At 46.8% G+C, this 26626-nt stretch overlaps 1 protein-coding gene across 1 annotated transcript; it reads left to right on the top strand.

Annotated features, from left to right (window-relative positions):
- On the top strand, positions 1-26005 carry LOC118078765 (PHD finger protein 6-like). Its single transcript, XM_060270023.1, has 11 exons — positions 1-172; positions 5928-6101; positions 8720-8821; positions 12718-12851; positions 13055-13098; positions 16428-16588; positions 17216-17359; positions 19051-19155; positions 22551-22684; positions 23686-23812; positions 24264-26005. The coding sequence occupies exons 2-10, from the start codon at positions 5964-5966 to the stop codon at positions 23810-23812; spliced, it is 1089 nt and encodes a 362-aa protein (XP_060126006.1). The 5' UTR covers positions 1-172; positions 5928-5963; the 3' UTR covers positions 24264-26005.
- The last annotated feature ends 621 nt before the right edge of the window (positions 26006-26626 follow it).

Raw genomic sequence — 26626 nt, 5'->3', positions numbered from 1 at the left:
GCGGCGGCATCTTTTCCTCCTGCTGCTGCTGCTTCTTCTGCGGAGCCTCCGGAGAAAAAGGGCGGTTGAAGCCCAGCGAGGAGCTGCGAAGGCGGCAGCGGCAGCAGCCGGACCCGTCTGAGAGGAGCTCTTTCCCGCCCAGCCCCCGGCTGCCCATCCCGAAGCCGACCTGGTGAGTCCGACGCTCGCTGGCCTCCGGTGGGGCCCGGGACACCCGCTTCCCCCTGCCTGGGGGGGGGGGAACCGGCCGTCCCCGCCTTCGCCCCTCAGAGGCAGCGCTGGGAGGGTCGCCCAGGGGCCACCTATGTTTTGGGACTACAACTCCCATCATCCCTGACCACTGGTCTTGCGAGCTAGGCATGATGGGAGTTGTAGTCCCAAAACATCTGGAGGCCCACTGGTTGGGAAAGACTGAAATTTCTAGTCCAGCCATCCCGAGGAGGGGTGGGGGGTGGGTGCTGCCTTTCCCTCCCTCCCACCCGCAGCCCCCAACGGCCGCGTCCGAGTTGGGGGTCAGCGGCTGGGCCATTTGCTGAGGCTGACCGCCCGCTTTTCTCTTCCGGGGGGGGGGGGTCGGCGCCGAGCACGAGGTTCCTATCCCGCTCTTCGCAGGGACCTGGCGAGAGAGGTCTGTAAGGGGAAGGGCTGCTGCTGCTGCTGTGCGTGCATGGGGTGCAAGGTCAGTCCCACCTGGGCGCAGGTGGACCCCCGTGTGTCTACACCTGGGCACTCTACTCGTGGTTTGAGGATGGGACTGACCTGCAGGGGGGAAATGCATTGAGCAGGCATCCCCCAACTTTGGCCCTCCCGATGTTTTGGACTACAATTCCCATCTTCCCCAACCACTGGTCCTGCTAGCTAGGGATCATGGGAGTTGTAGGCCAAAACATCGAGAGGGCCGCAGTTTGGGGGTGCCTGGCATTGAGGTTCGCTGGGGCTGACGCCAAGCAAACCTGTCCTGAATTCCACCGACTCAAATATATATGAAAGGATGTCATATGGAGGAGGGAGAAAGGTTGTTTTCTGCTGCTCCAAAAAAGCGGACACGGAGCAATGGATTCAAACTTCAAGAAAGAAGATTCCACCTCAACATTAGGAAGAACTTCCTGACAGTAAGAGCTGTTCGGCAGTGGAATTTGCTACCGGGGAGTGTGGTGGAGTCTCCTTCTTTGGCGGTCTTTAAGCAGAGGCTTGACAGCCATATGTCAAGAATGCTTTGATGGTGTTTCCTGCTTGGCAGGGGGTAGGACTGGATGGCCCTTGTGGTCTCTTCCAACTCTATGATTCTATGATTCTATGACTCGTACACATGCACAAGCAGAATATCTGACTAGTAGAGCCATTGTGTGTTAAGCACCTGTTCTTGGAAGGAAAGCCCATAGCATTCCTTGGTACCGTGCATTGCCTTGCTGGCTTCATAACGATGTCGTCGTAAAAAACGAGAGTTCATGTGTTTGTAATGCAGCCATGCTTCAGAATTCCAGTAGATGGAAACCACGGCGAGGTGGTTTTGTGCTAGAATCCTGCTTACCGGTTTCCCCACAGGCATCTGCTTGGCCGCTGCGAGAACGGGATGCTGGGCTAAAAAAAGCCCATGCAATTCTGGGCTGCATCAAGAGGAGTATAGCATCTAGATCAAGGGAAGTAATAGTACCACTGTATTCTGCTCTGGTCAGACCTCACCTGGGTACTGTGTCCAGTTCTGGGCACCACAGTTCAAGAAGGATACTGACAAGCTGGGACGTGTCCAGAGGAGGGCAACCAAAATGGTCAAAGGCCTGGAAACAATGCCTTATGAGGAACGGCTTAGGGAGCTGGGTATGTTTAGCCTGGAGAAGAGAAGGTTAAGGGGTGATATGATAGCCATGTTCAAATATATGCAGCTTTTTTAGCTGATGGGCAGGAACCAGTAGTGAGGAGCCTGTGGTCCTTCAGATGTTGCTGGACCATTTCTAGCAGTCCCAACTGGCATGATCAGTAGCCAGGGGTTATGGAGAGAATTGGAGTCCAATGCCGTCTGGAGGACCACAGGTTCCATGCCACTGCCTAGCTGTTGACTGCCACGGTGGCACCACCCAGTCAGAAATGGATCTGTGTCTATCTGCATAACCGAGGCATTTCTTGATTACAATCGTAGCTCATGATACGTCCGCTTCATGCTGCATCTTTTCACGTTGCAGACGCGCCAAACCTGGAAGTCCCGGAATGGGTTACTTCCAGGTTTGGTGCGCCTGTAACCTGTGCACATGCACAGAAGCGCTAAATCGTGCTATGCGCAGAAGCATCTCATTGCATCATGCGGAGATGCAGCGCTTCACGTTGCGAACGGGCTGCCGGAACGGATCCTGTTCGCGACACGAGGTACCACTGTACACTAGAGTACAACTTGAGGATTGTTCCCAAAGGTTCAAAGTGGTTTAGACAAATATTTAAGCTTTCATTAAAAAAAAAGAATGGAAAATTTTCTAGCATTCTGAACAAGAGTAGTCAAACATCTCATTCTAGAAAGTTTTGCCTGATTTTTTATAAATGTCAAACGGTGTTAGAATTAGGACACTTTGAAGGTTAAAGGCACAAGCAAACTTAAGTAAAAAGGACAAACTTAGCAACAGTTCTGTTAGTTTCATTAGAAGCTGAAGTGTTTAATTTTATTTCTTTCCTCATCTTGCATTTTGCTGTGCTTGCATTTCTGAAATGTGAAAATGCTCAGTATTCATTTTAAAATATTATACTGATTGTAAGCCAGGGGGGGGTGTTTTGAAAGGCCCAATATAAGCCCATCATAGAATCCTAGAGTCTGAAGGGACCACAAGGGCCATCCAGTCCAACCCCCTGCCAAGCAGGAAACACCATCAAAGCATTCTTGACATATGGCTGTCAAGCCTCTGCTTAAAGACCTCCAAAGAAGGAGACTCCACCACACTCCTTGGCAGCAAATCCCACTGCCGAACAGCTCTTACTGTCAGGAAGTTCTTCCTAATGTTGAGGTGGAATCTTCTTTCTTGAAGTTTGAATCCATTGTTCCGTGTCCGCTTCTCTGGAGCAGCAGAAAACAATCTTTCTCCCTCCTCCATATGACATCCTTTCATATATTTGAACATGGCTATCATATCACCCCTTCACCTTCTCTTCTCCAGGCTAAACATACCCAGCTCCCTAAGCCGTTCCTCATAAGGCATCGTTTCCAGGCCTTTGACCATTTTGGTTGCCCTCCTCTGGACACATTCCAGCTTGTCAGTATCCTTCTTGAACTGTGGTGCCCAGAACTGGACACAGTACTCCAAGTGAGGTCTGACCAGAGCAGAATACAGTGGTACTATTACTTCCCTAGATCTAGATGCTATACTCCTATTGATGCAGCCCAGAATTGCATTGGCTTTTTGAGCTGCTGCATCACACTGCTGACTCACTGCTGGTTTGTAGCTGCATGCATGACTCTCTCAGCGAGAGATGTCCTGGAGAGGCTTCTAATATTCTTATTTTAGAATGATTGGGAAATCTAGTTGATACCAGATAGCCACGTTTTAACCAATTGGATGAACATTTCTACCTGACAGGCTCAGGTATTGATGCTTTCTGTATGGATGAGCAAATTAAATCATGCATTAGCAGTTTGCCACGAGATACATTTTGATCCCCTGTTATTTACAAGCAGGGCCTGCAAATGTTGCAGCGTTGAGTGCTTTGTATTACGGAATTTTTCTAAAATTTGTATTAAAATACAATTGACTTTCCTAGGGCAGCTTAGAATAAATCAATAGCAAAAGCAGGGTGGGGCTCAAGACTGATTTATAGCATTCTAAGTTCATAGAATCATAGAATCCTAGAGTTGGAAGAGACCCCAAGGGCCATCCAGTCCAACCCCCTGCCAAGCAGGAAACACCATCAAAGCACTCCCGACATATGCCTGTCAAGCCTCTGCTTAAAGACCTCCAAAGAAGGAGACTCCGCCACACTCCTTGGCAGCAAATCCCACTGTCGAAAAGCTCTTACTGTCAGGAAGTTCTTCCTAATGTTGAGGTGGAATCTTAAGTGGGTATGATATCCATTCTTCTCAAATGTTTTTTTTTTGTCTTTTTTCAACTTTCTTTATTTGGGCACTTCTCCTGTTGGGATTTTTTGTCAGGGTTCATTCCTTGCGGAAGGGCCGCTTTGGCAAGGCGCAGATTTACTCGGAAGCCCCACGTTCCGCCCTTAGGCGTTTTGAATCGTGAAGATGCTCTTGATAAGGAACTAGTGTCGTTCAGCCCGTTTAGAACACGGGCGCTAGAGGATATGTGAGAGGAGCAGCGGGGCCGCGGCCTTGGGGCGCGCCAGGCAGGGTGGATAAAAATCAATGATTTTTTAAAAAAAATCAAAAAAATCGGATTTTTTTGATTTAAATCTATTTTTTTGATTTAAATTGGATTTTTTAAAATAAAATGCTTTTTGAGGAAAATATATTGCCATCCAAAGGTTATTCCATCATGAAATAAAGATTAGTTTTTTTAATTATGTAGAATAAGGTTGTATAGGTTTAATTTGGGGGGGGGGGGTAAATGCCATTAATCCATTCACAATGTCATGCTCTTCCAGAGGTTTTTGTAAGATTATTGGGCAGTTTCTCTGCCTACAAGATATTATCACAGGTGCTTGGTTTACTTTTGCTGTTCTCAAAACTGAATTTGACTCAACAGAGGTCACATGCCTCTTCTTCACAGCAAAAATGTTATAACATGAACAGAGTTCTACAAACCTATGAATACAGAAACAACCCCTTTAGTGCTAAGTTTCAAGAAGTTCAGTGAATAGAATAGAAACAATATTTTTCTGATTGTTTGGAGTGGACAGTATTTAAGTTTTTCATGTGTAGGCTGGGCTGACAGTCTAAGTTTCTTAAAATATATATATTTTGTTTTTGTTTAGCCAAATTAGTTAACAAACATGGATGTTTGTTTCAGCAAATAACATATGCTGTAATGTTATTGTTTCAGTTGAATAAATCTATTTAAATTGTTATTATTAAGGTCATGATGATTTTTCTCCTTCCTAAGTACAACAGTCAAGTTGTCCAAATATGAATAACCCATTAAACTGGGTATAAAAAACTAATATGAAAAGTTGTGATTCTAAAAATCTTCATCTACTTGCATATTAAAGTTATACCAGCAAGAATTAGTTTTTATGTAGAAAACTGTGATTTAAGTCAAGCCTTACTGACTAGTGATTTAAATCGTGATTTAAATTGTGATTTAAATCAGATCCACCCTGGCGCCAGGAACGCAAGTAAACAAACTTGCTATCCCGTCGTGCCCCGCAGCTGAGCGCAGAGAGGGAGGGAAGGCTGCGGCCTTGCCGCTCCTCCTCTCACGGGCTCCTCTGTCGATCGTGCGAGGGGAAGGCGCGAGGGGAGGCGGAGTCCGGCGCCTGGGCCTAGCCACCTCCCTCAGCCATGGTGCGCTTTGTCGCGCGAGGCTTCGCCTACGGCGACGGGGAAAGCCTGGCCGCCGGAGCCACCGGAGACTAGGAGGCTTCGGCGGGGGTGACCGGCTGGCCCGTCAGCAGGAGCGCCACTACCAGCTCAAACGGGAGGCGACAGGAAGGAGACATCCCGGGGTTTGGAGAAGCGCTTGCGCAGCGCTTCTCCGAACCCCGGGACCTGTCCTTGCTGGACGCACACACGTGCGCGCTTCCCCCCCCCCCCCCGCCGCCCAGTCCAGCCGCAGCGAAACGCTAGGTGGGGGGAGAGAGCGCGTGTGTGTGCGTGCGTCCAGTCTGCTGTCCAGTCCCTGGGGCCCATGCGCAGTAACCTAGGGACACACGGGAAAACTGGACACAGAGACACTTGGACTTTATTATATAGGATGCTAAATAGCTGGTGAACTAGAGAGAAGCTAATGTGATTGTTTGTACCCTCTTTTTTTGTTCTTCTGTGTTGCATTGGCAAGGCTTGAAGTAGCATTCTCCGAACTGCTGTAAGCATCATGTCGGCAGCAGCTGGACAGAAGAAGGGACCCGGCCGGCAGCGCAAGTGCGGCTTCTGCAGGTCCAACAAGGATAACGAATGTGGGCAGCTACTGTTCTCTGAAAACCAGAAGGTGGCGGCACATCATAAGTGTATGGTACGTGTTCCCAAACGCTGCTGGAAGCTGCTCTTAGGGCAGAACACGGCTGCAGTGGACTGAGAGAGGAGTTTGACAGGTGGGAGGGGGTACTTGAGTCTTCCTCCACCCTGATAATTCTCCCCTCAAATGTCTCTCATTGTTATTTTTAGTGTGATTCTCTCCCCCCCCCCCCCCGGGCAGGCGTCAACATTGAATTCATAGGACTGATGTCCAAGAAGGCTTATGCATAGTAATAATAATAATAATAATAATAATAATAATTTATTATTTATACCCCGCCCATCTGGCCGGGTTCCCCCAGCCACTCTGGGCGGCTTCCAACAAAACACTAAAATACTAAAAGCTTCCCTGAACAGGGCTGCCTTAAGATGCCTTCTAAAGGTCTGGTAATTGTTGTTCTCTTTGACCTCTGGTGGGAGGGCGTTCCACAGGGTGGGTGCCACTACCGAGAAGGCCCTCTGCCTGGTTCCCTGTAACTTGGCTTCTCGTAGCGAGGGAACCGCCAGAAGGCCCTCGGCGCTGGACCTCAGTGTCCGGGCAGAACGATGGGGGTGGAGACGCTCCTTCAGGTATACCGGACCGAGGCCGTTTAGGGCTTTCAAGGTCAGCACCAACACTTTGAATTGTGCTCGGAAACGTACTGGGAGCCAATGTAGGTCTTTCAGGACCGGTGTTATGTGGTCTCGGCAGCCGCTCCCAGTCACCAGTCTAGCTGCCGCATTCTGGATTAGTTGTAGTTTCCAGGTCACCTTCAAAGGTAGCCCCACGTAGAGCGCATTACAGTAGTCCAAGCGGGAGATAACTAGAGCATGCACCACTCTGGCGAGACAGTCCGCAGGCAGGTAGGGTCTCATCCTGCGTACCAGATGGAGCTGCCCTGGACACAGAATTGACCTGCGCCTCCATGGACAGCTGTGAGTCCAGAATGACTCCCAGGCTGCGCACCTGGTCCTTCAGGGGCACAGTTACCCCATTCAGGACCAGGGAGTCCTCCACGCCTGCCCGCCTCCTATCCCCCAAGAACAGTACTTCTGTCTTATCAGGATTCAACCTCAATCTGTTTGATCCGCATAGGATCATACTGCCCTTTGAAATTCTTTAGAACAGAACCTGATATATTCATAAGTTCCTATAGTACTGCCAAATGGAAGAAGCGGACCATTTGGGTCCCTTCCAGTCAGGGTTCAGGCCTCGTCATGGGACTGAAACGGCCTTGGTAGCACTGGTCGATGATCTCCGGCGGGCTAGGGACAAAGGTGAGAGCTGCTTTCTAGTCCTGCTGGATCTCTCAGCGGGTTTTGACACCATCGACCATAACATCCTTCTGGACCGTCTAGAGGGTTTGGGAGCTGGGGGCACTGTCATACAGTGGTTCCGCTCCTTCCTCCTGGGCCGTGTTCAGAAAGTGGTGGTGGGGGATGAGTGTTCAGACCCCTGGGCTCTCACTTGTGGGGTGCCTCAGGGTTCCGTCCTCTCCCCCATGCTTTTTAACATCTATATGCAGCCACTGGGAGAGATCATCAGGGGGTTTGGGCTGGGTGTTCATCAGTATGCGGATGATACCCAGCTCTACCTCTCTTTCAAATCAGAAGGCAGTGAAGGTCCTGTGTGAGTGCCTGGAGGCGGTTGGAGGATGGATGGCAGCTAACAGATTGAGGTTGAATCCTGACAAGACAGAAGTACTGTTTGTGGGGGGCAGGAGGCGGGCAGGTGTGGAGGACTCCCTGGTCCTGAATGGAGTAACTGTGCCCCTGAAGGACCAGGTGCGCAGCCTGGGAGTCATTCTGGACTCACAGCTGTCCATGGAGGCGCAGGTCAATTCTGTGTCCAGGGCAGCTGTCCTATCAGCTCCATCTGGTACGCAGGCTGAGACCCTACCTGCCTGCAGACTGTCTAGCCAGAGTGGTGCATGCTCTAGTTATCTCTCACTTGGACTACTGCAATGCGCTCTACGTGGGGCTACCCTTGAAGGTGACCCGGAAACTACAACTAATCCAGAATGCGGCAGCTAGACTGGTGACTGGGAGCGGCCGCCGAGACCACATAACACCGGTCTTGAAAGATCTACATTGGCTCCCAGTACGTTTCCGAGCACAATTCAAAGTGTTGGTGCTGACCTTTAAAGCCCTAAATGGCCTCGGTCCAGTATACCTGAAGGAGCGTCTCCACCTCCATCATTCTGCCCGGACACTGAGGTCCAGCACCGAGGGCCTCCTGGCAGTTCCCTCGTTGCGAGAAGCCAAGTTGCAGAGAACTAAGCAGAGGGCCTTCTCAGTGGTGGCGCCTGCCCTGTGGAACGCCCTCCCAACAGATGTCAAAGAGGAAAACAACTACCAGACTTTTAGAAGACATCTGAAGGCAGCCCTGTTCAGGGAGGCTTTTAATGTTTAATAGATTGTTGTGTTTTATTCTTCTGTTGGAAGCCGCCCAGAGTGGCTGGGGAAACCCAGCCAGATGGGCGGGGTATAAATAAATTATTATTATTATTATTATTATTATTATTATTATTATTATTATTATTAAACCTCTCTCATATGTAGAAGTTCTGATATTGTCTTTAATTTAATCAGTCCTGAAGTCACAATTTGCTCACGTCTCTTTTGGCCTCCTTTTAGCTGTTTTCATCTGCCCTGGTATCGTCGCCCTCCGATAACGAGAGTCTCGGGGGCTTTTCCGTTGACGACGTTGAAAAGGAAATAAAAAGGGGCACCAAGCTGGTAAGTAAGAGGGCCTTTCTAGCTCTTGAAAGTGAGAAAAGCTCAACTCGAAATGAAATTGATGAAACTGCCCGTCGAGAAGCAGCGGTGCCAGTTTCCAGCAAGGTCTCGCTGAAACCTTGCGAGATCTTCCCAGAGATTGTGAGATCTCACAAGGTTTCACTGGAACAGGGGTTCCCAACAAAATTTTCTCGAGGACCCCTCATCGAGCCGCTCTTGTGACAAGGACCCCCGTTAATTCCTAATCCTAAAATTAAAAAGTGAGAGCCAAATTAAGGGTCTTTTTATATTTTTATATTTATACATTTTTTTTTACAGTTACAACAGAGTACTCCATCAGTATACAGTTAGTTTTCATTTTCTGTTCTTGATGATATGAGTTAAATCTGTCCATTATTTCTGAAATCTTAGGTTCCAAACTTGAAACTTTCGCTCTGAAATCCGGCCGCATGTCGAGCCGATTCCTATATCTGTTTTTCATGAAACACATGGAAGAAAAGGCAGCCCTGTTTAGGGAAGCTTTTAATGTTTGATGGATTTCTGTATTTTAATATTTTGTTGGAAGCCGCCCAGAGTGGCTGGGGGAACCCGGCCAGATGGGCGGGGTATAAATAATAAATTATTATTATTATATAGGGACCCAGGTGGCGCTGTGGTTAAACCACTGAGCCTAGGGCTTGCTGATCAGAAGGTTGGCGGTTCGAATCCCTGTGACGGGGTGAGCTCCCGTTGCTTGGTCCCAGCTCCTGCCAACCTAGCAGTTCGAAAGCACGTCAAAAATGCAAGTAGATAAATAGGAACCGCTACAGCGGGAAGGTAAACGGCGTTTCCATGTGCTGTTCTGGTTCGCCAGAAGCGGCTTTGTCATGCTGGCCACATGACCTGGAAGCTATACGCCGGCTCCCTCGGCCAATAATGCGAGATGAGCGCGCAACCCCAGAGTCGGTCACGACTGGACCTAATGGTCAGGGGTCCCTTTACCTTTACCTTTAATGAGATGAGTTAAATCTGTCCTTTGAGTCCATTATTTCTGAAATCTTAGGTTCCAAACTTGAAACTTTCACTCTGAAATCCGACCGCATGTCAAGCCGATTCCTATATTTGTTTTGCAAAGAGGCAGCACGCGCCAGGGTACCTGCGCAGTAGCGCACAAATGGAGCCGGCGCGCGCAAAGCATCTTGGGGAGGTGAGCGTTAGTAGAATGCGCGCGCTGCCTCTTTGCAAAACAGTAGTGTTTGTCAAGCGCCACCTAACGGCATACAGCAGAACTACTGCCTCTATCTAATTCTAGTTTTGCGCTAGACTCTGCTCATGCAGGAAGCGGCCAAAACAAAAAAATCTGTTATCATACGAAATATATTTAATATTTTTTTTATTCTAATAGCATCTTGCGGACCCCTCTGGCGTCCGCGGACCACCTGTTGGGAACCACTGGTCTATGCCACTGTACAGTAATGTATTTTTGAGTAGAAAGCTGCCATAGGAGAACAGCTGCTGCAACAAAACAGTGTTTGGAGGAGGCAACGGGCCCACTCTCTTACGCTGCTTCTGTGCTCAACAGCAGCTCTGCGGCTGTTTTCAAGAACCGAATTGTCTGCCTTGCCAAACGTCTGATCTTGAAAAGATTTTTAATAGGAGTTGTTTTGTACACCGATAGGTTTCCTCAAGCGATTGGATTGTGTTGGAAATCGTGGATTAATTGGGCAGCTGCTTAAATGCTGACTGTTTCGCTTCTTGCCTAATATACAAAGCTATTTGGGGCGTCTGCATTCCCTCTCGATTTCAGCGCGGCATCTGAAGATCACGTGTGTGCCAGATAGATGCACACAAGTGTAACTAACTCAGAAGCGTAGCTTTGCTACTTATCCGAGTTAGAATCATAGAATCATAGAGTTGGAAGAGACCACAAGGGCCATCCAGTCCAACCCCCTGCCAAGCAGGAAACACCATCAAAGCATTCTTGACATATGGCTGTCAAGCTTCTGCTTAAAGACCTCCAAAGGAGGAGACTCCGCCCCACTCCTTGGCAGCAAATCCCACTGCCGAACAGCTCTTACTGTCAGGAAGTTCTTTCTAATGTTTAGGTGGAATCTTCTTTCTTGTAGTTTGAATCCATTGCTCCGTGTCCGCTTCTCTGGAGCAGCAGAAAACAATCTTTCTCCCTCCTCCATATGACATCCTTTCATATATTTGAACATGGCTACGGTATCATATCACCCCTTCACCTTCTCTTCTCCAGGCTAAACATACCCAGCTCCCTAAGCCGTTCCTCATAAGGCATCGTTTCCAGGCCTTTGACCATTTTGGTTGCCCTCTTCTGGACACGTTCCAGCTTGTCAGTATCCTTCTTGAACTGTGGTGCCCAGAACTGGACACAGTACTCCAGTTAGTAGGTGCTATATAAGTGTAGAATACCGTGTCTCTCCTAAAATAAGACGGGCCTTAAAAATAAGCCATGGCAGGCTTTTCATGAGTAGAATAAATATAAGGCATGCCCCGAAAATAAGCCGGGGGGAGCAGGTCTGGATGCCACCAAGGAGGAGGAAAAGGAAGATGCCTGTCGGCGCAGCGCTCGCCGAGCCCCGATCCAGCGGGAGCCTGCAACAGCACGCCTCCCCGAGCCCCGACCCAGCGGGACCCGGTGAGAGGCACAGCGCACGCTGCACCGAGCCCCGACTGAGCGGGAGCCGGCAAAATAAGACATCCCCTGAAAATAAGCCGTGGTGTGTTTTTGGGGAGGGAAAATAAATATAAGACAGTGTCTTATTTTAGGAGAAACACGGTATCTCTAGAGTCTAATGGCACCTTAGACCAACCATGGCTAAGCTTTCGTGGACCATAGTGCTCAAAAGCTAATATACCATCATTAGTTGGTTTTTAAGGTGCCTTTAACTTGTGTTGTTTTTTTTTTTTGCTGTAACAAACTTCACATGGAAACTGAAGCACAGTATAATCCCTTTTTATTCGAATACACATTTCCTCTGCCTTTAATTTGGTGCAACTTCCTGACAGTAAGAGCTGTTCGGCAGTGGAATTTGCTGCCAAGGAGTGTGGCGGAGTCTCCTCCTTTGGAGGTCTTTAAGCGGAGGCTTGACAGGCATATGTCAAGAATGCTTTGATGGTGTTTCCTGCTTGGCAGGGGGTTGGACTGGATGGCCCTTGTGGTCTCTTCCAACTCTATGATTCTATGATTCTAAGTTGCAACACCTCCTGGGAGCCCATTGACGGCTATCTCCTTTCACTGTAAACCTCTGCCACCCTTCCCTTATCATTTGTAAATTGTAAAGCATCAGACTCCTTCTAGAGTGTTAAGCCAGCACATGATCACCGGAATATCGCTCCTTCCTCCCTGCCAATTACTAATCACATAGTTTCTGGCTGTTGCTAGCCCAGCCCAGAAGATATAATAATCTCTCTTCCCCTGCAGGATAAGAAGCATTTTTAAAAGTCATTTTGCAAACATTTTAGACAAACTCTTCCTGATTGGCGCCACATACAACTTCTTAACCCTCTGATCACAGCCAGGAATATTAGAGTTGTTGCTGTTTTGTTTCTGGTTTAATTTTTAAGCAGGTGTTCTAAGCAAAAATCTGCTCTTATTCCCTTATGGGGTACACAAGAGCCTTATTGGGTTCTCCATCGGTCGGAGAATATATAACAGAGGCCAACCAGAGTAGTTTGAGAAGCAAAGCCTTTATTTGCTGTTGCAACAGGGTCCTTCCCCTCACGCAGGAGAACAAGGAAGGAACCCAGAACAAAAGAGAACCTCCACTTTTATCAGTTTCCCCATCACCAAGAAACGCCCCCCAATACATCATTCCTACATCACAGCTATGTAATCAATACCTATTCTATGATTCTATGATTCCAAATGTGTGTCTTTTTCCTGCTTTCAGATGTGCGCCTTATGCCACTGCCCCGGAGCAACTGTGGGTTGCGACGTCAAAACCTGCCACAAGACATATCACTACTATTGTGCGTTGCACGACAAGGCTCAGATCCGAGAGAGACCTTCTCAAGGCATTTACATGTAAGAACCACTTACATTTCTCCACCGTTAAAGGAACCAACTTTTGTGACTTGAGCAGAGGTTTTTCCGAGGTGGATTTCTGACAGCGCAAAGTGCCTTGGAGTCTTGCTAAAAGTCTTGTGACGGTATACCGGTGGTTCTGAACAGATATAAAAGCTTTTTCCCTTGTGGCTGACTTTCCTCTCTCCAATGTTCTATCCTAGGATATTATGTCGAAAGCACAAGAAAGCGCCGCACAACTCTGAAGGTAAAATTATTCATAGTTCATTGTTTTAAGTACCTGTAGTTCTTAAGTAGTTCTGGAGTATAGCATCTAGATCTAGGGAAGTAATAGTACCACTGTATTCTGCTCTGGTCAGACCTCACCTGGAGTACTGTGTCCAGTTCTGGGCACCACAGTTCAAGAAGGATACTGACAAGCTGGAACGTGTCCAGAGGAGGGCAACCAAAATGGTCAAAGGCCTGGAAACGATGCCTTACGAGGAACCGCTTAGGGAGCTGGGTATGTTTAGCCTGGAGAAGAGAAGGTTAAGGGGTGATATGATAGCCATGTTCAAATATATAAAAGGATGCCATATAGAATAAGGTGAAAGGTTGTTTTCTGCTGCTCCAGAGAAGCGGACACGGAGCAATGGATTCAAACTTCAAGAAAGAAGATTCCACCTCAACATGAGGAAGAACTTCCTGACAGTAAGAGCTGTTCGGCAGTGGGATTTGCTGCCAAGGAGTGTGGTGGAGTCTCCTTCTTTGGAGGTCTTTAAGCAGAGGCTTGACAGACATATTTCACTGTCGAACAGCTCTTACTGTTACTGTGCATTAGTTTGCACCTGGGCTTCTTGGTTTTCCCTTCTTTATGAAACGCCTTACCTTTAGTTTGGATTTCTTATTTGCGTATTCAATTTCTTGTGGTGGTTTATTGAATTTCTAATCTATGAATTGCTTGTGGTTTCTGATTAAATTCCGCCGTTCATCCTGGGAGAGTTTATAGCAGAAAAAATGCAAAACTGGAACACAATGCAAATCGGAACTAACTGATGACCAGTTATAGACACATAGCATAGTTCAACAGGCGGTGCCTGGAAAAGAGCTTTTTTGGCATTGAATGCAGGCATGGAAATGTTGAGCTTGAAAACCTCAACATTAGGAAGAACTTCCTGACAGTAAGAGCTGTTCGGCAGTGGGATTTGCTGCCAAGGAGTGGGGTGGAGTCTCCTTCTTTGGAGGTCTTTAAGCAGAGGCTTGACGGGCATATGTCAAGAATGCTTTGATGGCGTTTCCTGCTTGGCAGGGGGTTGGACTGGATGGCCCTTGGGGTCTCTTCCAACTCTAGGATTCTATGATTATATGATTCTAAACTGAAGCGTTCATAAACTGAAGCAAACTTTCCCATTGAAAGTAATGGAAAGTGGTTTAATCCGTTCCACCTCAACATTAGGGAGAACTTCCTGACAGTAAGAGCTGTTCGACAGTGGGATTTGCTACCAAGGAGTGTGGTGGAGTGAGTCTCCTTCTTTGGAGGTCTTGAAGCAGAGGCTTGACGGGCATATGTCAAGAATGCTTTGATGGCGTTTCCTGCTTGGCAGGGGGTTGGACTGGATGGCCCTTGGGGTCTCTTCCAACTCTATGATTCTAGGAAGCATATTAGTAAGAAATAAATTAAACCTTCCTTTCTCACAAGCATAAAGAAAGAAGACGAGGGCTTAAACAAGCCCAAAGCCCGCTCAGCTAATCAGGGTTTGTTTTGAGCCAGAATTCCTGGGTCCTATGACGTGGCAAGTCGCCGTTTTCCTAAAGGAACACTAATCTCTGCTGAAGTGGTAGAAGGAGGAGAATGGGAGGTTTGCCCACGGATCACTAAACCAAACCTTCCCAAACCGTGTCGTGACACATTGGTGCGTCGGCTGCAGTGTGCGGGTGAGTCGCACGAATGCTCCTCCTGGGGCTGGAAAGGGCTTAGTTTAACCTCTGGTTTGGGAGCCAAACTGAATTGACTGCGTCGCAAAATGTTGCAGGTCCAAAAACCTCTGAAAACCAAGGTTGCACGTCGTCCTCTCTGAATTTGTCTTTTAACGCCACCTTCTAGCAACCTTCTGCAACTAGACCGTTGTGTGATGGTCTAGAATTATGGGAGTAGGAGGGAAAAAGTTCCCTTCACACTTTCGCCACTATTTGCGAGAGTTTATAAACCTTACGGTGTGTTGCCTTCTTTCTGAACCAAATCCTAACGCTACAGGGATGAGTTCGCCAAAGTTTATCTGCGTGCGTAGTGGTCTCGCTTTGTTTCTGATTTGAATGCATTAATTTGCACGCAGATGTTGTAAAAAAAAACCCGTGGAATTGGCTGTGTATAACATGTCCCACTAGGGACCCAGGTGGCGCTGTGGTTAAACCACTGAGCCTAGGGCTTGCCGATCAGAAGGTCGACGGTTCGAATCCCTGCGACGGGGTGAGCTCCCGTTGCTTGGTCCCAGCTCCTGCCAACCTAGCAGTTCGAAAGCACGTCAAAATGCAAGTAGATAAATAGGGGAAGATAAACAGCGTTTCCATGTGCTGCTCTGGTTTGCCAGAAGCGGCTTTGTCATGCTGGCCACATGACCTGGAAGCTGTACGCCGGCTCCCTCGGCCAATAATGCGAGATGAGCGCGCAGCCCCGGAGTCGGTCACGACTGGACCTAATGGTCAGGGGTCCCTTTACCTTTTCAACATGTCCCACTATCTGACCTAAATGTGCCCTGTGAACTGCACACTTTACCCTCAAAAATACCCCAAAGGCTGTTCCCTCGGCGTCACACTATTTGCGTGTGGCTGAAGTTGGGCTCATTGGAAAAGTGTCCGCGTTTTTCATCAAAACGCCACGAGCGGAGTGTGCCGTGACCTCTAGAGAAATGGGAGCCTGCGTGTTTTCTTCCCTCAAAAGACTTATTAGCAAGAACAGAACAACCATCTATTAGGTGCACAGTACATTGAGCAAGCAGAATAATGGTTTAGAATCATAGAGTTGGAAGAGACCACAAGGGTCATCCAGTCCAACCCCCTGCCAAGCAGGAAACACCATCAAAGCATTCTTGACATATGCCTGTCAAGCCTCTGCTTAAAGACCTCCAAAGAAGGAGACTCCACCACACTCCTTGGTAGCAAATTCCACTGCCGAACAGCTCATACTGTCAGGAAGTTCTTCCTGATGTTGAGGTGGAATCTTCTTTCTTGAAGTTTGAATCCATTGCTCCGTGTCCGCTTCTCTGGAGCAGCAGAAAACAACCTTTCTCCCTCCTCCATATGACATCCTTTCATATCAGCGTTCCTCCCTCCCTGGAAGCGAGCTTACATAAGTTATGTGGAACTCGCTTTCCCAGGTTATTGTGATTCTGGCAACGGGGAACGTTGGGGCCTTATAACGCAGGTTTTCAAATAATTTCAAAGGAGCCTGGGTTCAGTCCGGCAAATTGCCTGCTGCTGCCACCATGTCAAAGCGAGCCCTGCCAATGTTTTGTGCCAGTGGGTGTGTGCCCTACACAGGAGCTTGCGAAAAACCGTTCTAGCCTTTTTACGTGTGGGGTTTTTCCTTCCTTCCTTCAGATTTAGGAGAAGATTTGAACGAACGAAATGAGTTGGAGGCGCCCCCTCCCAAAAAGAAGGGGCGCAAAGGAAGGCCCAGAAAATTGAGTCCCCGAGGGCAGCCAGAAGATAGCCGATCCACATCTTCGCACGGCACAGACGATGTAGAAAGCGGTTCTTACGTGAGTGGCTTCTAATGTTTGTTTATAAACCTCTCAAAGAAGCCTGTGTCTTTTTATAATGAACAGGGCCGGCTCTACGTAGACCCCCGGTGGCGCAGCGCACCATGGCACCTGGGTGCTCAGGGGGCGCTGAGGGGCGCTTGTCAACATGGCCCGTATGGCTTCTTGCCAGCGCTGATCTCCAGGCGCTGCTCCGGTGCCGCTCCGGCTCCAGCTTTGCCTTGGGCCGGCTGGAAGCACGTGGAGAAGGCGGCCAGGCTAGCGGCCAGCTGCGCGCCCGGCTCAGCTCCGGCTCTGGCTCCTGCCGCGGCTCTGGCCGCGCTGCGGCCGACGCCGCAGCAGAGCCCCGCGAGCGAGGCCACGAGCACCGCTGAGCCGCCGGGCGCCCTAGCGCCTCACCCAGCAGCTTGGCCAGTGGTGCCGCGGCGGCAGCGCAAGGCGGCGAAGACATTGCCGCCGAGCCCCACGCAGCTCCTGCCGCCACCGCCGGGGGGGGGGGGCGCCAGAGGGATGGCACTAGGGCGCCGGGCATGCTTAAGACGGCCCTGATAATGAACTTGCTTTGTCGCCTTGTGGAAGCCACACTTCTTGTCCTGGCGCATTTCAGGAAAGTGTTTTTTCTTCCAGAGAGGCAGATCGCCGCACCGAAGCAGCCCCAGCGATGCGAAACCGAAATGCGGGTTCTGCCACACGGGCGAAGAAGAAAACGAAGCCAGGGGGAAGCTTCATATCTTCAATGCGAAAAAGGCCGCGGCGCATTACAAGTGCATGGTGCGAAAAGTCATGTTGTCCTCATTCTCTGGGACAGTGGCTCCCAACAGGTGGTCCGCGGACCCCCAGGGGTCCGCAAGATGCTATTAGAATAAAAAAAATATTAAATCTATTTCGTATGATAACAGATTTCTTTGTTTTGGCCGCTTCCCGCATGAGCAGAGTCGAGCGCAAAACTAGAATTCGATAGAGGCACTAGTTCTGCTGTATGCCGTCAGGTGGCGCTTTACAAACACGACTGTTTTTCAAAGAGGCAGCGCGCGCATTCCCAATATGCTTTGCGCGCACCGGCTTCATTTGTGCGCTGCTGCGCAGGTCCCCTGTCTTCTCCATCCCCCTCCCTCCTCCCTGGCGCGTGCGCTGCCTCTTTGAAAAACAGTCGTGTTTGTCAATAAAGCGTTTTTCGCGGAAGCTACAGTTCGCAGTGGTTAAAAAGGGACCGTTGGTTAAAAAGTGGTTCGTTCAAACGACAAAGGCCTACAGATGAAGAGGAAGAGAATGCATTTGATGTTCAAGTAAGATAATGCATTTGATGTTCACCACACTCCTTGGTAGCAAATTCCACTGCCCAACAGCTCTTACTGTCAGGAAGTTCTTCCTAATGTTGAGGTGGAATCTTCTTTCTTGAAGTTTGAATCCATTGCTCCGTGTCCGCTTCTCTGGAGCAGCAGAAAACAACCTTCCACCCTCCTCTATAGGACATCCTTTGATATATTTGAACATGGCTATCATATCATAGAATGATATGTCAGTGACTCTCGAACCGATCTCGTCAGTGTCCATTGAACCTAAATCGTCGGCGTCCCTTGAACCGAACCCTTCCAAGATTAGCGTTAAGCTTACTGGAAAAATTTGATTAGGAATTAGATTTAGGATTAGGAATGAATGGGGGTCCTTGTCACAATAGCGGCTCGATGAGGAGTCCTCGAGGAAATTTTGTTGGGAACCCCTGCTCTGGGAGTTCAAATGTTTTCAGTGAGAAACTTTTCCCATGTTTGAGTATCGTAAGCTGGAGGTCCGCCTCCCTGGAGCTCCACATTAATTTGAAATATGGCTGAAGTGCTTCGGGGTCAAACCAAAGGTTTGTCTGGTCCAGCGTCCGCTTTCCCATAGTTACCAGCCAGATGTTTCCAAGAAGCCCTTATCAACAAGCCTTGAAGCCAAGACTTCTCCCCTCGCCGGAGGCTCAATATAGCTAGCATACTTAGTAGTCGGGACCCAGGTGTCGCTGTGGTTAAACCACTGAGCCTAGGGCTTGCTGATCAGAAGGTCGGCGGTTCGAATCCCTGCGACGGGGTGAGCTCCCGTTGCTTGGTCCCAGCTCCTGCCAACCTAGCAGTTCGAAAGCACGTCAAAATGCAAGTAGATAAATAGGAAGGTAAACAGCGGGAAGGTAAACAGCGTTTCCATGTGCTGCTCTGGTTTGCCAGAAGCGGCTTTGTCATGCTGGCCACATGACCTGGAAGCTATACGCCGGCTCCCTCGGCCAGTAATGCGAGATGAGCGCGCAACCCCAGAGTTGGTCACGACTGGACCTAATGGTCAGGGGTCCCTTTACCTTTACCTTAGTAGCCATGGACTGATCTCTGTTCCCCTCAGTGAATGGGCCCAGACCCCATGTCCTTTTTTTGACATCCCACACAGCCGAGGTTCCCACCTTCCTAACATTTTGCATTCTCCTCTCTTCCCAGCTGTTCTCTTCTGGCACTGTGCAATTGACGACCACGTCGAGGGCCGAGTTTGGCGACTTTGATATTAAAACTGTACTTCAAGAAATCAAACGGGGGAAGAGAATGGTACGTCCTCCTGGCCTGAGCCCAGCCTGTCCACCCACCACCTGGCTTTTACCCTGCCTCTTCTCCTTCTCACAGCAACCGGAGACTTGGGGACAACGACCGGCCCAAAGTGACGGAATAAGCTTTGTAGCAAACCAGAGGTTGAAAGCCAAGTCTCCTGGTCTCCCACATTAGACACTACTGCAGATAGAAAGCAATGCATGTTGGTAAAAGTAGATACAGCGGTACCTCTACTTACGAATAACTCTACTTACGAATTTTTCTGCTTACAAACGGAGCTCCGTCCGCCGTCTCGGATGCGGCTCAGATAGGATTTTTTTTCTGCTTGCGAATTTTTTGATTAGGGTCGCTTCGACTTACGAATTTTTTCTCCCAATGCGTTCCTTTTGTTTAAAAAAATAAAAATAATCTTCATTGGTTATTGCAAATCATTTCACAAAGTCTACAAATATACAAAAACAGAAGAAGAAAGCAAAACAGAAAAACAAAAGAAAAGAAAAATACGGTGGGAAAAAAAGCAAAAAACAAAAAAAGGCAAAAACAAAACAAAAAGAGCAGCAACAACAACAACCAAAAAGAAAACAAAGTACACATATATGTCCATTCAGTTAATCAGCATTTAAAATACATCAGATCCTTACCAATTTATTTTATTAATTTCATTACTTTCCCCCCCTCCCCCCACCCCTTCCCCTTCTTCTCAACCTTCGCTAAACTTTCTTGTCAGTTTTCCTTCTTATCTATATCTGCACCTTTTCTTTTCTTTTTTATATTAATATTTTATTAATTTTCCAACAAAAGATTAACAAGATTTTGAGACAATAAGAAAAAAGACAAATACAAAATAGAAAAATACAAAAAGGAAACAAAAAACAAAAACATATAAAGCATTACATCTTATCTTCCTCACAGTGTAAATTGGGACCTCCTCGGGTTCCCGTCCCTGTGGTTCTTATATACATTTCTAGATAGCAAATTCTATATCCAAATAATCACCTTTTAAAAGCCTCTCTTTTTTCCCCTTCTAAATAACATATTCACATATTCCACAGTTTTATTTACCACTTAATTTCTAATCTAAAATATTACTTTAGCATACTTTTTAAAATAAACTTTAAAATCTTTCCATTCTTCTTCCATCGCTTCTCCCTGGTTGCGGATTCGTCCGGTCATGTCAGCCAGTTCCATAAATTCCATCATCTTCATCTGCCACTCATCAATCGTTGGTAATATTTGTTGCTTCCAGTATTTAGCTATCAGACGTCTCGCTGCTGTGGTGGCATACATAAAAAAGATACCTTCTTCTTGGGGATCTCCTTTCCTACAATGCCCACTAGGAATGCTTCTGGTTTCTTAACAAATGTGTTTTTCAACACTTTCTTAAGTTCATTATAAATCTTATTCCAGAAGTCATTCACTAGTGGACATGTCTACCACATATGATAAAATGAGCCTACTTCTTTCTTACATCTCCAACATTTGTTATCATAGTTGTGGTATATCTTTGCTAGTTTTACTGGTGTAAGATACCATCTATACATCATCTTCATTATATTTTCCTTTAATAGACTACACGCAGTAAACTTAATATTCTCATGCCACAATTTTTCCCATTCCTCCATCATGATGTTATGTCCCACATCTTTTGCCCACAAAATCATAACATTTTTTGTTTGTTCATCTTTCGTATGCCACTCTAGCAACAGTTCGTACATTCTGGAAAGTATTTTCGTCTTAGGTTCTAATAATTCTGTTTCCACCTTTGACTTCTCTGTTTGAAAACCAACCACTCTATCAATTTTAAACACTTCATTTATCTGGTGGTATTGGAGCCAATCATCTAATTTACCTTTCAACTCCTCATATGTTTTTAACTTAAATTGGTCTCCATCTTCAATCAATAAATCTCTATATTTCGGCCAACCGGTCTCCGTGTTTAACCTTTTACGAGCCTTGGCCTCCAGAGGTGAAATCCATTTAGGTGTTTTCCTTTCTAATAAATCTTTATATCTGGACCAAACCTTATACAATGAATTTCTAATTATATGCCTTTTAAAGCCTCTGTGGGCCTTTACTTTGTGATACCATACATATGCATGCCAACCATATACATTGTCATAACCTTCTAAATCCAAAATATCTGAATTTTCCAATGTGAACCAATCTTTCAACCAACAAAAGGCAGCTGCTTCATAGTAGATTTTAAGATCAGGCAGGGAGAAGCCTCCTCTTTGTTTATCATCTGTCAGTATCTTATATTTAATTCTTGGCTTCTTTCTTCCCTTGCCATATGAATTTCGATAGCACCTTTTGCCATTCCTTAAAACAATCCAGCTTTTCAATTATTGGTAATGATTGAAACATAAACAACATCTTTGGCAATACATTCATCTTAACAGTTGCTATACGGCCTAACAGAGACAATTTCAATTTGGTCCAAATTTCTAAATCTTTCTTAACTTCATTCCATAATTTCACATAATTATCTTTAAACAGATTCAAATTTTTAGAAGTCATATTAACACCAAGGTATTTCACTTTCTTAACAAAAGATAGACCAGTTACTTCTTGCAATTTTTCTCTCTCCTCAATATTCAAATTTTTATCTAATACTTTGGTTTTTGTTTTATTCAATTTGAAACCTGCTACCCTTCCAAACTCTTGAATTACTTCCAGTGCCCTCTGAGCACTGGGCTCTGGGTCCTGCAAAGTTAGTACCAAATCATCAGCAAAGGCTTTAAGTTTATATTGTTTCTTCCCTACAGTCACACCTTTTATTTCATCGTCCTTTCTAATCCTATCGAGCAAGACTTCCAGAACCGATATAAAAAGTAGAGGAGAGAGGGGACACCCTTGTCTTGTACCTGCACCTTTTCTAACAACATACCATTTATTTTACTAATCTTTTACGTCCTCTTGTACATTCTTTCTATCCTGTTTTCCTATTTCTTTCCTTTTGTGTCCTGTTCCTTTCACTTCTCTTTTCCCTCTTTCTCTACCATGTCATCATTTGAGCGTTTAACAATCCTGTAATAGATTTGGTTTTTCCGCCTGGCACTTAATATAATCCATGAATAATTTCCAATTTTTCGCACTATCCCAATGCGTTCCTATGGGATTCGACTTGCACATTTTTCCGACTTGCAAATGTGCGTTCGGAGCGCATTAAATTCGCAAGCAGAGGTACCACTGAATCTACTTTTAAAACCGTTTGAATGACATGAATTCCCCAGCAAACTGCTTGCACGCTGTTGAGAAATGTTGCCAGAAACGAGATCTTTAAGAATATGAAATTTATTGTGAAGCAGGAAGGTAGATTAATGCCTCTTTCTCCCCCCCCCTACCCCCCTCTCTCTATGTGTGTGTCTCCTCCCTCCAATGTCTCTGCGTAACAGAAATGCACCCTTTGTAGCCAGTCTGGCGCAACAATTGGGTGTGAAATCAAAGCCTGTATCAGGACTTACCATTACCACTGTGGAGTGCAAGACAAAGTGAAATACATTGAGAACATGTCGCGAGGAATTTACAAGTAAATGCCCTTCTCTTTTACTTTGCCCCAAACTGTACCGGAGCGTAGGGCAGGCTGGCCATGGGGTTATCATTTATATGTCGTTGAATTGATGTGAATAGAGAGACATGTCTGTTTTGGCCAACAGGAAACGCACATGAGGCAGTATATTTCAATTTGTTCCACTGAATCATAGAGTTGGAAGAGACCACAAGGGCCATCCAGTCCAACCCCCTGCCAAGCAGGAAACACCATCAAACATTCTTGACACATGCCTGTCAAGCCTCTGCTTAAAGACCTCCAAAGAAGGAGACTCCACCACACTCCTTGGTAGCAAATCCCACTGCCGAACAGCTCTTACTGTCAGGAAGTTCTTCCTAATGTTGAGGTGGAATCTTCTTTCTTGAAGTTTGAATCCATTTCTCCGTGTCCGCTTCTCTGGAGCAGCAGAAAACAACCTTTCACCCTCCTCCATATGACATCCTTTCATATATCTGAACATGGCTATGATATCACCCCTTAACCTTCTCTTCTCCAGGCTAAACATACCCAAGGAGCTCCCTAAGCCGTTCCTCATAAGGCATCGTTTCCAGGCCTTTGACCATTTTGGTTGCCCTCTTCTGGACACGTTCCAGCTTGTCAGTATCCTTCTTGAACTGTGGTGCCCAGAACTGGACACAGGACTCCAGGTGAGGTCTGACCAGAGCAGAATACAGTGGTCCTATTACTTCCCTTGATCTAGATGCTATACTCCTCTTGATGCAGCCCAGAATTGCATTGGCTTTTTGAGCTGCTGCATCACACTGCTGACTCAGGTCAAGTCTGTGGTCTACCAAGACTCCTAGATCCTTTTCACATGTACTGCTCTCAAGCCAGGTGTCACCCATCCTGTATTTGTGCCTTTCATTTTTTTTTTTTGCCCAAGTGTAGTACCTTACATTTCTACTTGTTAAAATTCATCTCGTTTGCCCTATGGCATGGGTTGTTCCCCCCCACACCCCTAATTTGTATTGTCTTCTTAGGCTTTACTGTAAAAACCACAGCGGCAACGATGAGCGGGATGAAGAGGACGAAGAACGAGAGAGCAGAAGTCGCGAGAGGTCAATAGCGGACCACAGTGGAGTTTCGCAGCAGCTCAATGGAAACTAGGTACGGACGTCCTCGCCTGCCAGCCCTCCAGGGGGCGCCACATTTATTTGGGGTATATTTTAAGTTGAGCAATCGCCAATGGTTAGGTTAGTTTTTGTTACTTTAAAAAAAAAACGGAGTCCCGTTGCAAAAGAATCCAACCTTAGCTAACTTTACGGAAAACCCTGCCTTTCTGCCCGTAAACATAGCAGTCGTGTTCAGTTAAGTCAGGCATCCCCAAACTGCGGCCCTCCCGATGTTGTTGGCCTACAACTCCCGTGATCCCTAGCTAACAGGACCAGTGGTTGGGGAAGATAGGAATTGTAGTCCAAAACATCTGGAGGGCCGAAGTTTGGGGGTGCCTGTGTTAAGTAAACTGCTTTTCTAACTTTTTTTTATTCTGTGCTATTTAAAAATCCGCTCTCTCTCTCTCTCTCTCTCTCTCTCTCTCTCTCTGTCGTCTTTTAAACAGGTTCAAGTTAAACTGGGAATGAATAAGACATCCACGATTCAAATTTTTGTTTTTTGTTTTTATAAAGTCTGAAAAGGGTTGGGAACCCCCCCCCTTCTTTTTTTTAACTGCCTGACTGTTAGAAATGTCATTGCGATGCCAGAAGCGTTCGCGTGTGAGCCTTCGATGAGCGGCGTGTCAATATTATGTTAGTTAGTTAGTCTGCAAGTGTTTGGAGAGAACGACACCCCTACCCTGGAACGCTATACAAGGAGATGTAAATGTGTACAGTGTCAAAACAACAAACAACAGACATTGAAATAGTAGGCACGGTTTCTGGACTAAATGACTCTTCCAAGATACGGAATGTGACTTTGGGCAGCAAGGGAAAGACGGGAGGTTTAACGTGCAAAGCGGACACGACTGCGCCATAGGAAGGCTGCAAGGATGTGCATTTTGCATTCGCCTTCACTTACGAACCGTGGAGGGGAACTGTGGTCCCCTCTTTTGCAGAAGCACACAGCGCGTAGGAAAAAAAGAAGAAAAGAACCCTGCGGCTTCAAGAGCATGCGCTGAACCATTTGGATCTTTTTTCCTGTTAAGATGGCTTCTACCGCCTAGCATTCCTTGCTGGAGATGACTATAAGCTGTGAGCTTCTGTACTCATGGCCAAAGGGCTGCGGTTCGTTCTCCCCCCCCCCGCTCCCACCCGCCCGCCCGCCACCGCTTCTAGTCTCCCTGCTTTGCCCACGGCGAATGGCAACTGAAAGCCGAGTCTGGAGGCTACAGGAGTGGGGGGAAACACTCAACCTGTCTTTAAGAGTTCCTGCTTACTATGGGATTTAGCCTCCTTTATTGGGTACCGTACCTCAATTGCTCTGCGCCGCTGCGTGGAACGCATCATGTTTTGTCCAAAAATAAAATATGTACAGATCCCGTATGCTGTAAGAAGAATGCAGAATAAGATTTTGGTTTTTTTTTGTGTTCTTTTTTTTCTATATGGAAAGAGGTCAGTATTTATTTTGAGTCTTGCGACCACTATGTGAGAATGTTCTAGTATTTGATTAAGGCAGGCATCCCCAAACTGCGGCCCTCCAGATGTTTTGGCCTACAACTCCCATGATCCCTAGCTAACAGGACCTGTGGTTGGGGGAGATGGGAATTGTAGTCCAAAACATCTGGAGGGCCGAAGTCTGGGGATGCCTGTTCTAGTATTTGATTAAGGCTTCCTGGCAAATCGGCAAGTTAAATGCTGTTAAAATCTTCCTAATGCTCTCTGTCGGTGTCTAATTTATGCCAAGTCTTAACATCCCCAGTTATGATGTCTTGGTATTTCTATTAATTTCTTCTGTTGCCCTAGTAAAGCCTATTGTTTTCAACACAACCAATACACACGCATGTGCGTGCACACACACACACTTGTTTGCAAGCTAGCAAGTTCACTCTAAATGTTACCTCTTTTGAATTCGGGGCAAAGCTGCAAAAAGGAATATACTGACCATTGGTCAGAAAACCAGACTGTGGATGTGGCAAAAAGCACTCCATGAATATGACTTATGTTTCCGACTTCCATTTCTGAATCCTTTTTGAGTTTCAATTTATTTTTGATCCTTTTGTTTTCTTTTTAAAATGCATTTCATTGATGTGTTGAGGGGCTTAACTATTGCGTCTAAGAACAAATGCTCCCTCAAGTTGGAATTCAATCCAGTTGCATTTGAAAACGTCCTGGAGGAAAAGTTGTGTATAAAAGTTGACTGCTCTTATGCCATTGACCAATTTTTTAAAAAGTTTTTTTTGTATTGTAACATTTAAGATTAAAGGCGCAACTTGTACTGAAATAGATTTTCGCCAGGCTCTGCGCTCTTTCAAAAGCATGAGTGGTGTGTGTGTGTGTGTTCCTGTGTTGTTGTTGTTTAGTCGTTTAGTCGTGTCCGACTCTTCGTGACCCCATGGACCATAGTACGCCAGGCACTCCTGTCTTCCACTGCCTCCCGCAGTTTGGTCAAACTCATGTTCGTAGCTTCGAGAACACTGTCCAACCATCTCGTCCTCTGTCGTCCCCTTCTCCTAGTGCCCTCAATCTTTCCCAACATCAGGGTCTTTTCCAAGGATTCTTCTCTTCTCATGAGGTGGCCAAAGTATTGGAGCCTCAGCTTCACGATCTGTCCTTCCAGTGAGCACTCAGGGCTGATTTCCTTCAGAATGGATAGGTTTGATCTTCTTGCAGTCCATGGGACTCTCAAGAGTCTCCTCCAGCACCAGAATTCAAAAGCATCAATTCTTCGGCGATCAGCCTTCTTTATGGTCCAGCTCTCACTTCCATACATCACGACTGGGAAAACCATAGCTTTAACTATACGGACCTTTGTCGGCAAGGTGATGTC

The sequence above is a fragment of the Zootoca vivipara genome, chromosome W (assembly GCF_963506605.1).
Source record: "Zootoca vivipara chromosome W, rZooViv1.1, whole genome shotgun sequence".
In the NCBI taxonomy this organism is placed as follows: Eukaryota; Metazoa; Chordata; class Lepidosauria; order Squamata; family Lacertidae; genus Zootoca; species Zootoca vivipara.
Note: the sequence above shows the minus strand (reverse complement) of the source record. Positions and strands in the feature narration are given on the sequence as shown.